We start from the raw sequence: 13,569 nt of genomic DNA on the forward strand, positions 1-13,569 counted from the left end.
CCTCATCGAGGGCTTGCTGAGTGAGGGAGAGGCTCTCCAGTCCCACTGTCCCCACCTCATTCTCCAGCTGCCACAGCTGAGAGATCTACAGGGGAGAGAGATAATTAGAAAGACAATACTGTCACATTAAATTATGTCTGTATACTTTGTGTTAAGTTCGCCCTAAGCAGTGTTGCCATAGTTACTTTGAAAAAGTAACTTAGTTACTTTACAAGTTACTTGATTTTAAAAGTAACTAAGTTAGATTACAAGTTACTTGATTTTAAAAGTAACTAAGTTAGATTACAAGTTACTTTATTAGTTACATTCAGCAGCTGCCGACAACACCCCCGCCGCCTCAACATAAAAATGACAACCGGTTTTGCCAACACTAACTTTATTAGACACCGCCGGAGGTCCCCCCCCCCCCCCCTGCGCGAACGGAGGGTTCCCCCAACGGGCGCTGTAGCTGAGGTGATCTGACGGGACCGACACGCGTCCAGAGTCGCTGCCGCCGACCGCCGTACCCGGTCCCCTCCAACCGGTCCCCGCCTTCCGCAGCGCCGACGGACACCACCCCGCGGCATACTAGAAGGAAAGCCCCCGCACCGCGGATGAGCACCTCCCCCCCTAAAAAAACGTCGAGGGGTGCCGCACACCAAGCCTCCGGCGGCGTGGTGAGGAGGGTGACGGGCCGACTGCTCCCCCAGCCGCAGGACGTGCCCAGCGGGTTAACCACAAATACCGAAATAGTAACGCAAGGTGACTTGGACAAGTAATTTTAATCTGATTACTGGTTTGGAAATAGTAACGCGTTAGATTACTCGTTACTGAAAAAAGTGGTCAGATTAGAGTAACGCGTTACTAAGTAGCGCGTTACCGGCATCACTGGCCCTAAGTCAAACAAAACCTGGTACATAGGGGCCGCTGTTTGAGCAATTAACAAAACATTAAACACTGCAACAAAACGTACAAAATGGGTCCTTGGGTTCTAAAACGTTACGGTCGCCATATACTAGGGTTGTCACGATACCAAAATAATGACTTAGATACTATACCTGACAAAATATCACGAGACCCGATACTTACGATACCACAAATACGATACAATACCACAAATACGATACGATACTGGTATATTTATCTATGATAGTAATAAATAGGGATGAGCGAGTACAGCATTATCTGTATCTGTATCTGTATCTGTTAACCATATGAATTATCTGTATCCGTATCCGTACTCGGAGTGGGCGGGGCCTAACCCGAAAGTGGGTGTGATTTAACCCGGAAGTGGGCTGGATTTCACCCGGAAGTAGGCCGGGTTGTCTTGAAATGGGCGGGGCTTTAACCAGTATGTTATTTTAAGCATGCAATTGATATGGGTTGATCAGAAATTGTTATATTTATTGCTGATTAGAAAACTATTACAGGACAGCATCAGCATTGAGCTTCAGATCAATGATTTTGATCACAATAGCAAACGAACTATTTACAGAACAAGTTTTGCAACAATGAATACAACACATGCTGTTGCAATTATGAAGTGAAATGTAATAACAAGTGTTTTCATACTCAATATAACTTTCTTTTTTAACTTTGAAATTTTTTTATGATTTTTTTATTTTAATTATTTTTTAATTTATTTCCACACCAGGTGTGTGTGGGTATGTGTGTGAGTGTGTGTATGAGTGAGTAAGAGAGAGACAGAGAGAGAGAGTGGGAGTGTGTGTGTGTGTGTGTGTAGCTTAATTTGTAATATTTTTTATACAACTACTACCTAGAAAGTGTCAGACACTCAGTGCGTGAAGTAAAATAAAACTGGTTAGAGCCAACTGACGGTTTAATCTGCCGGTCCAACAAACTGACGGTTTACTAGCAAACTGACGGTTGGACCGGCAGAGAGAGGGAGAGAGAGAGAGAGTAGCCAGACGCTAGAGAGTAGTCAGACACTCAATGCGTGAAGTAAAAAAAAAAAAATCTCCGACAGGCAGAGACGCAACGCGAGTCGCTTTCTACCAGCACCACGTCTGAACGAACCCACGTTTAACAGAACTCTACTGGTTAATAAGTAAGTACAAACTGAAATAAAAACAAACTTCAAGCTGAAGAAACCCTAAACGTTAACGGAAAAGACCCGCGAACCTGAGTGACTGAGAGACAGAGAGCTGTTCTGTGAGTGAGTGAGCAGAGCGCTGTGACGCTGTGTGAGGATTTTCATTCAGTCCGAGCACAGATATTGACTCGTATTACTCGTATAATACTCGTGCTCGGCAAAAGTGCTTTATCCGTACCGGATACTCGTTTCAGCCGAGTATCCGGCTCATCTCTAGTAATAAATAAAACATCTGTAAGCTTTCCTTTTTTACCACCTTGTTCCTGCCCAGCTTTTTGAACACTTAACAAATCGCATTCATATTAGTATTAGCCTACAGCAAAATATTAATGAAAACTACATGGTGACGTCATAGCATTGATTATACACAGCTATGTAGGCCTATTGTCCGTTTCTGACTATATGACTATATAGTTATATCCATAAGTATGAGTTACATCATTTTACAGATGTGTGTTTGAGGTGAAAAAAACCTAAAGCTATTTGGGTTGGGTACATTAAAGATGGACACATAATTAAAGGGCAATTTCTCTCCTTTATTGAAAAACAACGAAAAACATGCCACCACATACCTTTGAACCAATACACACATGCCATGCCAGTCTGTCTGGCAGAATTTTGAATTGTGAATATTCACACTTGTTGCAACTTACAGCTATTGCATTTGTTTATGCACTTATTACAACTGGATAACAACTGAACTATTTACACACTAACAGTCACACTAACTCAATAAATTAACTGAAATGTATTTATTCACACTTGTTGTAACTTGCAACTATTGCACTTGTTTATGTACGTATTACAACTGAATACAACTGATCTATTTACAGACTTTTCAAACTATTTATACACTAACAGTAAAAAAGTAAAAAAATTAACTGAAATGTATTTTGCGATGGTCTAGTTAGCTACTGAACATGTTGTAACAAAAAAAGTATAATAGTCATCACGACAATGTGCATTGTCTCATTTTCTGGACAGTTCTTTCGCCAGTTGAAGGTTCTTTGCCAAAAAAACAAGCATGTCAACATCAATCAATCACTCAAATTTTATTTGTATAGCCCATATTCACTAATCACAATTCGTCTCATAGGGCTTTAACATTGGTGTGACATCCTCTGTCCTTAACCCTCAGCAAGAGTAAGGAAAAACTACTACAGGGTTCATACACATTTTTACTAATTGATTTCCATGACTTTTCCATGACTTTTCAATAACTTTGAACCAAATTTCCATGACCGAACACTTTGTGAAATCTCGGGGTATACGCGAAAAAGTGACTAAATGTAGTGTTCAAACTAACAATGAGAATTCCAAGGGATACAGTATACCTTAAATGACACAAACCCAAGTATGCCTACTTATATTTTTAGCGTATTTCTTTAAAAGCTTATGAATTATTTAAAACTCAGTGTAAATGAACTAGGGATGGGCCTTCGATTAAATTATCTTAATCGATCGTCGGGAGAATTAACGATCGACTTTCAATTAATCATTCATATTGTTATATTAAAATTCACTATTTATAGGCTATATTAAAATACAGTAAAAATAGAAAAAACACAGCGTGTTTCCTGAGGTCTTTATTAAAAGATGAAAAACTCTTGTGGCAGTTAAACAGGATCCGTTGACTGGCTACACTTGAAAATATGCGCAGCTGTACTCTTAAGCCCCGATGAGAGACCAGCTAGCCGCTGAGAGCCAACTCGATTTGACGGTACTCGACCACTCAGTCCGGTTGTTGTCACGCCCTCACTCCCGGAACCCCTCACCCAGACCCGGGTCTGTCCGGGTTCCCCTCCGCTCGGACTGAGGGTCCGTGTGCGGACATGAGGCTGAGCTGCTAACATCCCCGCTGTGCTGCGTTCAGGGCAACTCGGATATTCCGAACTCCTGCCACATAGCGAACATGCAATAGATTTCATCGATGAAAAAATTATGTCATCAAAGAAATTCTTAATGATCAATTAGGAATTAGGCCCATCCCTAAAAAGGAATGACATGAAAATATGAATATAACAAATTTATAACATTTTAAAATTCCATGACTTTTCCAGGTTTTCCATGACCGTACGAACCCTGCTACTAAAAACCCTTTTAACAGGATAAAAATACATAGAAATCTCAGAGAGAGCCACATGTGAGGGATCCCTCTCCCAGGACGGACAGAAGTGCAATAGATGTCAAGTATAGGAAAACATCATCAAGATTAAAGTTTTTAGCAGCATTGATGAGGGTCAACATTTTGAAGGATAACTTCAATATGATATGTCAAGCAGTCCTGCTGCAATCATACTCTATGGTCAGCAGCCAGCAAGACATGATCCGCCATCTAGATCGGATCCACTATAGTCCACAGTCATTGTCCACTGCCGCTTATTAGGATCCATCATCAGCCCCCGCCTCGGTCGTGGTCCACCACCATTATCTGATGCCAACGCGACACAGGATCCGCCATTACCACTACGATCAGCCCGCACAATATAGAATCCACCATACTGGATCCACCATTGCGACCTCTGATGCGCGATCCACAAATCGTATCCATGGTGCGGCCACAGCGGGCCCGGATCTGCGGGCGATAAAGCAAAGGGACTCGGGGAAGGGCTCAAGTCAGTAACATGTACTAATGAGATATGACTTACTTCGATGTGATAGGGATGGAGAAGAGAAAGGAGAAGCCGGAAAGAGAAGCTCCGTGTCTCATGTGTCATACATTCCCTTTGCGTCTTAGCGTCATCAGGTTTTTTTGCCTTGTAATCAATGATACAATGATACAGGTCGAACTTGAGGGTACAGTGAGGCTCAAGGTAATTCTGACTGGTTTGTATGGTAGTAAGATGAAAACCATGTGGCCCACTCAGTAGATCAGCTATCAATATCTCTATGCCTTTTTAAACTAAACGCTTCCTATTTTAGAACATAGGACAAGTAATGTTCTGCCGCATTAATTAGCTCTAACTATAAGCTTTATCAAAAAGGAAGGTTTTAAGCCTACTCTTAAATGAACAGATGGTGTCTGCTTCCCGAACTGAAAGTGAGAGATTATTTTACAGCAGTGGGGCTTGATGGCTCAAAGCTCTGGCTCCTACTCTACTTTTAGAGACTTTAGGGATGACAAGTAAGCCTGAATTCTGGGAGCGGAGGGCTCTAGTGGGTTGATAGGGTACTAACAGCTCTTTAAGGTAAAAAGGCGCCATATTATTAAGGGCCTTGAAGGTGAGGAGAATTTAAAATTCTATTCTAGATTTAACCGGAAGCCAGTGTAGCGATGCTAATACTGGAGAAATGTGCTCTCTTTTCTTGGTTCTCGTCAGGACACCTGCTGCAGCATTTTGAACAAGCGGCAGAGTCTTTAACGACTTACTGCTGGAGCCTGATAATAATGAATTACGATAGTCCAGTGCTCTTCACTCAGCCTGGAATGCCTAGGACTGCAGATAATGCCTGATGTGCTAAACCCTCTTTCTGATGCACAGCTTGTGGCAGGAATGGACAAGTACTGTCTGGCAAAACAAGCAAGATTTGGCAGAGTGGCTGAGTGGATCTTCAACCAGGTCAAAGGATCTTCAGTGGCACTTATTTCCTTATGTGTTTGTACTGCAAGAATTCATTTTTTATTTGGTCAGCTGGTTGCAAGGGGTCACAGTCACTAGCCTCTTCTGACCCCTTCTTTTCAAATTTTAGATCAGTTTTCCTTTTTTTCCCCCTCCTTGACCTTCTTCTTGCTGCTGATGCTGCTCTTCTGTTCGGACCTGCTCCACTGGCTGTACTGATGCTTCATGACGTTTTTGCAAAAGACTTTCCTTCACTTCTTTCTCCATTGCAACAAAAGTGTCTTTGATCCTAGGAGCCAGATATGTTGCTGTATTAAGGACAATGTTTTCTCCACTTAGTGCATCCGTTAGGTCACTTATCAGGTCAAGTATCTCTCAAACAGTCTTTAAATTTGCCACATCCGAATCTTTTGGCATCAGATGCCACTTCTTTCTGTTTTCTGCCAAAACAGCACAGACAGCTTGTTGCTGTTGACAGAATTGGTCCACCATCTCAAAGATGGAATTCCACCGGGTAGGCTCATCATGAATGAGCTTTTGCACAGGAACATTTAAGAGCGTCTGTTCGTCTTTCAGGCTCCCTTGCATCTTATTAGACCTGAGAAATGAGGACAAGGTTGTCCAAAGCCTGGACAAGCTTGTTTTAATGTTGTCCAGGCCTAAAGCTTTGCCCACTGCCAAATGTAGATTGTGTCCAAAACAGGGTATCCAAGTGAAATTTTCAAATGCCTTTTTGTTGATGGAGCTATTGTCAGTAGTTAAACCAGCCATATTTGACATGTTCAATCCCCATTTCTCACATACCATCTCCTCCAGCGCTTCAAGGATAGAATCTGCAGTATGGTCTGAATACAAAGGAGTACATCCTAAACACCATGACTGCATTTCTGGATTGTGAGTGCCATGTATGCATCAACTGCCCTGCTTGTCCAGAGGTCAGTGGTGAGAGCAAAACAAGGCTGAAATTGAAGTTGAGCCTTAATAACCTGATTGGTCTCATTGTACATCTGTGGAATTTCAGTGTTCATGAAATAATTTCTCCCTGGCATATCGTACTTCCTGTCCAACACATGCACAAGATTTCTAAATCCAGTTTTTTCGACTGTATATATTGGCACCTGATCATTACAGACTCAGCAACTGCTCTGTTTAACTTCTTCGCATCTTTTGAGCCTCTCTCATATTTCCGCTGGCTTTCAAACTAGGCTGGAAGGGAACTCTGTCTCTGTGTTGCTGCTGACTCTGCTGGCCTCTGTTTGACTGTCTGTGGGATAAACAATTCTTAATTTACTTGCATATAGAGTTTGATATTCTCACATTCATATTTTATCTTAATTCATGGAATAATAATTTTTCCTTAACTAAAAATAAAAACGATTAGCTCAGATCCACCCCCAGGCTCCCCCAGCATGTAGCCTATTGCATCAAGTGTGTTTTAATTGGTGCACTTTTGAGTGCATTCAGATCTCATGATCATATAGTCCCACATAAGTGAAATTGTAGGTTATTTTGCATGTATAGCGTTTTCTTTCTAGAGTTTAATTCTGACAATGAACTGGGCTACGTTCTTGCACACACACGCCTGCTCCTGTTTTTTTCATGCTTGCCTGATACAATGCTGATTTGACTAATTAACGTCCGCCACTGTAGAGGGGTTGAAGAACTGCATGCGGCTTCACACCAAGTGTTAATTTCGTTGAGGAAAACTATGACGAAAAATATTCGTTAACGACCTTTTTCCCTTGACTAATTAGAGTTAATAATTAGAGCAAAGTTAATTTCATCATTAACAAGTATTGGATCTATGAAGACCTTCACACCTAACAATCTAGACACAGGCTTTAGAAAGTGGTCAGATACGGGATTGGTCTACCTGCATCAACTATTTAATGAGGACAACCTCAAAACATTTGAGCAGCTGAAAAGGGATTTTGATCTCCCCAAAACAGATTTCTTCAGATATCTGCAATTGAGAACTTTTCTAACATCACACAAAGAGTGGGGAAAGCTTTTAAAACGTACCCCTCTAGAGGAGTTCTTAATAGAAATACAGATGGGGAGCGAAGATAAGAAAACAATAAGTAAACTCTATATCATATTTCTATCTATGGATCTACATAATTCCCTGCAGATAAAGCAGAAATAGGAGGCGGAAATGAACATGGTCATACCACAGAATACCTGGGAGGGGATGTGCACAGAGGCACACCTAGCTACAAATTCAAACACCTGGAAGGAATTTAAATGGAAAATAATTACCAGATTCTTCAGAACACCAGAAATATTAGCTAAGATGGGCCCGACAAATTCCAACTTGTGCTGGCGGAAATGTGGAACACGTTCTGCCAATCACACACACATATTCTGGCTCTGCCCTAAGTTAAACACATATTGGAGAGAAATCTTTGATGCCCTCAAAGAGATATTCCAACAGGACATCCCACAAGACCCCAATATAGCACTACTGGGAGCAATGCCTGAAGGCCTGAATGGGAGGGCCAAAGAATACCTGCTAAACATACTACTCACAGCAGTATTGAAATGTATAACCATCAAATGGTTAAAACCAGATCCACCCACATATAATATATGGACCCAAAAAGTATGGGACATCTACCAAATGGAGCAAATCACATATTCATTAAGGCTCCAAAGTCTTGAATCTTTTTCGAATTCAAGACTCTGTGTAGCCGATGGTTTTTTCCTCTTATACTGTTAGACACGAGAGATGGTTATTGAATCGGGAGATCGCACTCGTTTATTTTCCTTTGCACTTCTCTCTCGACAACACCCCCTTCCGTTAGAACCCCCCTTCAAAACAAGAGTCCCAACCAACACCTTGCTTATAACAGGAACTACACAACCTTCCACAATAAAGCCACTAAATAAAATAGCTTACAGATGTTTTGTTTTCTCGATGTGAATAGCATATTTGTCAAAAGTTGTTCAAAGTTGATGTGAATTCACTTATTCTAACCCTCACAACAACGCAACAAAAAAGTACCTGGCGTTCAAGCGGGGACGGGGCTCGAGCGGGCTCAGAGTGCAAGATCGCAGCGTGAATTGCGCGAGTCGTTGAATCTTCCATGTAGAGGACGGCTAGCTGCGAACAGTGCGGGGGTCGTGGCTGGAAGTCGAGCAGTTCGCTGGGAATGACCGGGAGGCGTACTGTTCGTTCTGTAAGAAGAAGATGAGCGTAACTTCAATGGGGATTAATGCGCTCTGGTCGCACATGCTAGGAGCAAGCCACAAATCCGCTGCGGCACGCAGACAACAGGTGTCCATCGAGCATTGGGCAACACCTTCCTCTGTTAATGTTGTTATACCACCAACAACGAGTACGACAGCTGAAGCTAGTAACGTTACTGCTAGCGTTGCTAACATTCACTCAGTTGCCGCCTCTTCAAGTTGTACAGACCTCAGAGTGCTGCTGGGAGCCACTCCAGCGCTGCACGCAGAAGTATTTTGGTGTCTCGACACCACAGTAAAACACCACTCTCTCACGTCCAATGAAGGCATTTCAGAAATTTTCAAAGAAATGTTTCCCGATTCGGACATCGCCAAGATGTTCACCTGCGGCAAGGACCAAACCGGGTACATAATTAAATTCGGACTAGCACCATACGTCAAGCAACAGCTTGTTGATGGTGTCAACAAAGCTGGGAAGTTTGTGCTGATGTTTGATGAGAGCCTCAATCAGTCCACAAAGAATAAACAGCTCGATGTCCACGTTCGATACTGGGAGGATGACGGAGTCCAATCCAGGTACCTTGGATCTCAATTCTTGGGACATGGCAGAGCCCATGACTTGTTGCATCACAATAAAGTAAGTATATCTCCGAGCATTTTTTGTATTGATAATTAAATGTTGTGTGGGTGTGGTTGGTTGCTGGGGTACAGGTTTGACCAATTTTCTTCGATTTAGAATTGCTTTTAAGTTAAAATTTAGCATGTCAGCAAATGTTTCCACTCTTTGGGAGTGCACTTGTCTAATTATGCAATTAACATTGACTTGAATGGCTTGGAAGTAGCCAGAGTAACATGACCTGGATGTAAAATATTCACACAGTTAGGTCTAGTGTACAAACAAACAAGATAATTGCACAAATTTGGGCAATAGTTGTACCTTACTGTCTGAAAGCCAGTGTATTTCAAGAATAAACATTCAAGGATTATTGTCATTAATAAACTTACTGCCTTGTCAATCCACAGGAATGTGTTGCAAAACTGAATATGAGGCACCTTATGTCCATCAGCATGGATGGCCCCAATGTCAACTTTAAGTTTGTGGAACTTCTCCAGAAAGAACATGCAGAGCTCTATGTAGGTGCTCAGCTGGTCCTGGCTGGAAGCTGTGGTCTTCACACCCTCCACAACGCAGTAAAGGCAGGCTTCACCATGTGGCATCTGCAAAAGCTCCTGAGAGCAATGCACTTCCTCTTCCACAATGTACCTGCAAGGAGAGAGGACTTCACTAGCCTGACTCGGTCATCCAGCTTCCCACTACCATTCTGTGGCCACAGATGGGTTGAAAATGTCCCTATGGCAGAGAGAGCAGTTGAGGTTTGGCCAATGCTACAGATGTATGTGGATGCTGTCAAGAAGAAGAAGGTCCCAAACCCTGCCACTGCCTCGTATGACACCATTGAGGCAGCACAAGGGGATCCATTCATCATTCCCAAGCTGCATTTCTTCCTGGCGATTTCCAGGACCTTCGACCCCTTCCTGACAAAGTACCAAACCGATGAGCCAGTGCTGCCCTTCTTGGCCAAATACTTGGCTGAGCTGTTGAAGGTACTAATACAGTAATTTAACTGAATTGGATTAATCTATATTAAAAGGAAAACTCTGCCAATTTTCATTACAAAATCAGTAGTATATCCAAATAGTGTAAACTGTTTTGCAGACATTCTTTTAGTGTCACGGTCATTGAGAGTTGATTTCAATTACGTTTTGTAACAGTGATGTCGTACATGCACAAATTAGATCACTGGTCAACAACTTAAAATCAACTCTCAATAACTGGCATACGTAATGAATGACTGCATAACTCTTCACAGATTTTGGATATACTACTGTTTTTTTAATGATACAAGCAGAATATTTCTTTAATTGTTACATGCAATTTTTATTTAAGAGTCTACTGAAGCGGTTTGTGAAGAGGGAACTCCTACAGGATGTCTCGCCCCTGAAGCTGACCAAAGTCGTTGCAGCTGATAAGGCAAACTGGGTCTCCACTTTGAATGCTGACATAGGCCTGGGTGCATCAAGGTAATTTTGATATATTCATTTTCAGGGTTACATGTATACCACTCTCTCCCCCCCGGGGTAGTTTCAAATAAATATCTACTTTAAGTCTTTAAGTTCAATGATTGTATATACAGTATAAAAAGCTAACCGTCTGCACCATTTACACTCTATTCCTTAAATAAATCAGGCACTTCAGAGCAAGTCAGGAAGCAAGGTCAGTGAGCTTTCTGTGCTCACCTCCAGAAGAGAATGTATGCAGGGCCTGGCTAACATGGTTAAGAAAAGCCCCCTGAAATTCCCAGTGGTCAGGAACATCGCCTGCTTGGATCCCACAAAGATGAACACAGATCCAGAGTGGTGCATCAGAAAGATGAAGAATATAGTCCAAACATTCCTGCAGGATAAGCAGTTGGCTGGAGGCATTTCAGCTGGTACGAAAAATATGGTCTATGGACAATAGATGTTGATACGTAACTGTATTTCCTATAATATTGTCCCAGGCTTTTATTTACCTAAACGACTGAGGATACCAGTCCTTTATTCAAAGCATTGTCAAAGAGACATGCATTTATTTATAATTCCCTGTTTTTGATAAGTAGATTTGCTTATATTTTAGTACCACATGAGGCTAACAGGCACTTGGCCTTTACTTAGGGCCAGCCTTTATTTGTTTGTGTCGACCACGTCCCCTGCCATTATTTGAGGAAATATGATATTCCAATTTACCAAGGCTGTATCTTAATAGTCTCAATGTGCATGACATTTTAATTTGCGTGTATTCTTGCGTAAACATTGTGAAACTGATATAACTGTCACTGATATGGTGAGGACCCAAAAGCAGCACAAGCAGACTAAATACCAGTCGGTAATGACCTTTATTGTTCACTGCAGTTTTTAACAGTTCAAACAGTGGCAGGGTGAAAAGTCTTTGCTCATAGTGATCATCTGCGGGACCTGAGCAGGAGCGAGCCTGGTGTCGCTGACTGAAGGTAAAGTCAACAGGTGATGGGTTACCTAGCTGGCAGACCGGTCCAGTGTTGAGCTGTGTAGCCACAGAGCAGAGCAGGAGCGTAATCCGGAGGGAACAGGCGAAACTCTTGGTCGAAGACAGAAGGCTGAGGTAATATCCAGGGCAGAGACGAGGCAGGCAGGTCGGCAACAGGTGATAAGTCCGGGGAAAGAACGCTGGAAAGTCAGGCATGACACAAGAACAATCTGGCAGGCTTAAATGCAGCCAGGGCTGACACAGGTGTGGAGAGTTGCCCTGATGAGGAGGTGTGGCTGACTGGCAGAGTGGAGCAGAGACAGGTGAGTGGAAAAATACCAGCAGACTGTGACAGAACCCCCCCCCTCAAGGGACGGCTCTCGACGTCCCAAGACGAATGGACCAAACCGGGTGGGAGGCAGGGGCCCGGAGGAGGGCTAATAATCGTCCGATAGTCCAGCGTCCATCTCCACCTCAATGGTCCCGGGGAGAGCGTCGTCGTCCTCCTCAGAGTAGGGGGGATCCGCCCTGTCCTCGGCGTCGTCGCTGTCGTTCGGGGAATCCGTCGGAGGATGTGGTCTGGGAGGTGGCCTGGTTCTGGATGTCTGGGTGAGGTTGCGCCGATGGAAGTCCCTGATGAGGGTGTGGTCCACGATGTTCCTCCCAGGGACCCAGGACCTCTCTTCAGGGCCGTAACCCTCCCAGTCCACCAAGTATTGGAATCCCCTCCCACGGCGACGAGACTGCAGGATGCGACGGACAGTGTAGGAGGGACCTCCATCGATGAGGCGAGGAGGCGGTGGAGGTGGCGCGGCAGGGACCAGGGCGCTTTCTCGGACCTGTTTAACCCTGGAAACGTGAAACGTGGGATGAACCCGCATGGATCTAGGTAGTTTGAGCCTCACTGCCACCGGGTTGACGATCTCCTGGATCTCGAACGGGCCGATGAAGCGAGGAGCCAGTTTCTTGGATTCCACCCGGAGGGGAATATCACGGGTGGAGAGCCAAACCTTCTGACCCGGCTGGTAGTCCGGGGCCTTGGAGCGGTGGCGATTGGATGCCGCGGTGTAGCGGTCAGCGGCCCGGAGTAAAGCCGCCCTGGCTCGGGTCCAAGTCCTGCGACAACGGCGGATGAAGCTCTGGACAGAGGGGCAGGATGCTTCTTTCTCAAGTGCAGGAAAGAGCGGTGGCTGGAACCCATAGGTGCACTCAAAGGGGGAGAGACTGGTGGCAGAACTGGTCAAGGTGTTGTGGGCATATTCTACCCATAGAAGTTGTTCGGACCAGGAAGTAGGGTCTTGAGATGTCATGCAGCGTAGTGCCGTTTCCATCTCCTGATTTTTGCGTTCGGTCTGGCCATTGGACTGGGGGTGGTACCCTGAGGACAGGCTGACGGTGGCTCCCAGGAGCGAGCAGAACTCCCTCCAGAACACTGAGGCGAACCGGGGACCCCGATCAGAGACCACGTCCACCGGAATGCCATGGAGACGGATGACGTGGAGAAGGAGTAGTTTAGCCGTCTCCTTGGCAGATGGAAGTTTGGGCAGGGGCACGAAATGTGCCATCTTGCTGAACCGATCTACCACCGTCAGGATAGTAGTGTTGCCGCTGTGGTAGACTGGTGACAAAGTCCAAAGAAATGTGCGACCAGGGACGATGAGGCACAGGCAGAGGATGTAGAA

At 44.1% G+C, this 13,569-nt stretch overlaps 1 protein-coding gene across 1 annotated transcript; it reads right to left on the reverse strand.

Annotated features, from left to right (window-relative positions):
• Window positions 1-12,324: 12,324 nt before the first annotated feature.
• LOC128436497 (uncharacterized) lies at window positions 12,325-12,768 on the reverse strand. Its single transcript, XM_053418220.1, has one exon. The coding sequence runs from the start codon at window positions 12,766-12,768 to the stop codon at window positions 12,325-12,327; it is 444 nt and encodes a 147-aa protein (XP_053274195.1).
• Window positions 12,769-13,569: the final 801 nt, after the last annotated feature.

Source organism: Pleuronectes platessa, chromosome 3 (assembly GCF_947347685.1).
Source record: "Pleuronectes platessa chromosome 3, fPlePla1.1, whole genome shotgun sequence".
NCBI classification, from domain to species: domain Eukaryota; kingdom Metazoa; phylum Chordata; class Actinopteri; order Pleuronectiformes; family Pleuronectidae; genus Pleuronectes; species Pleuronectes platessa.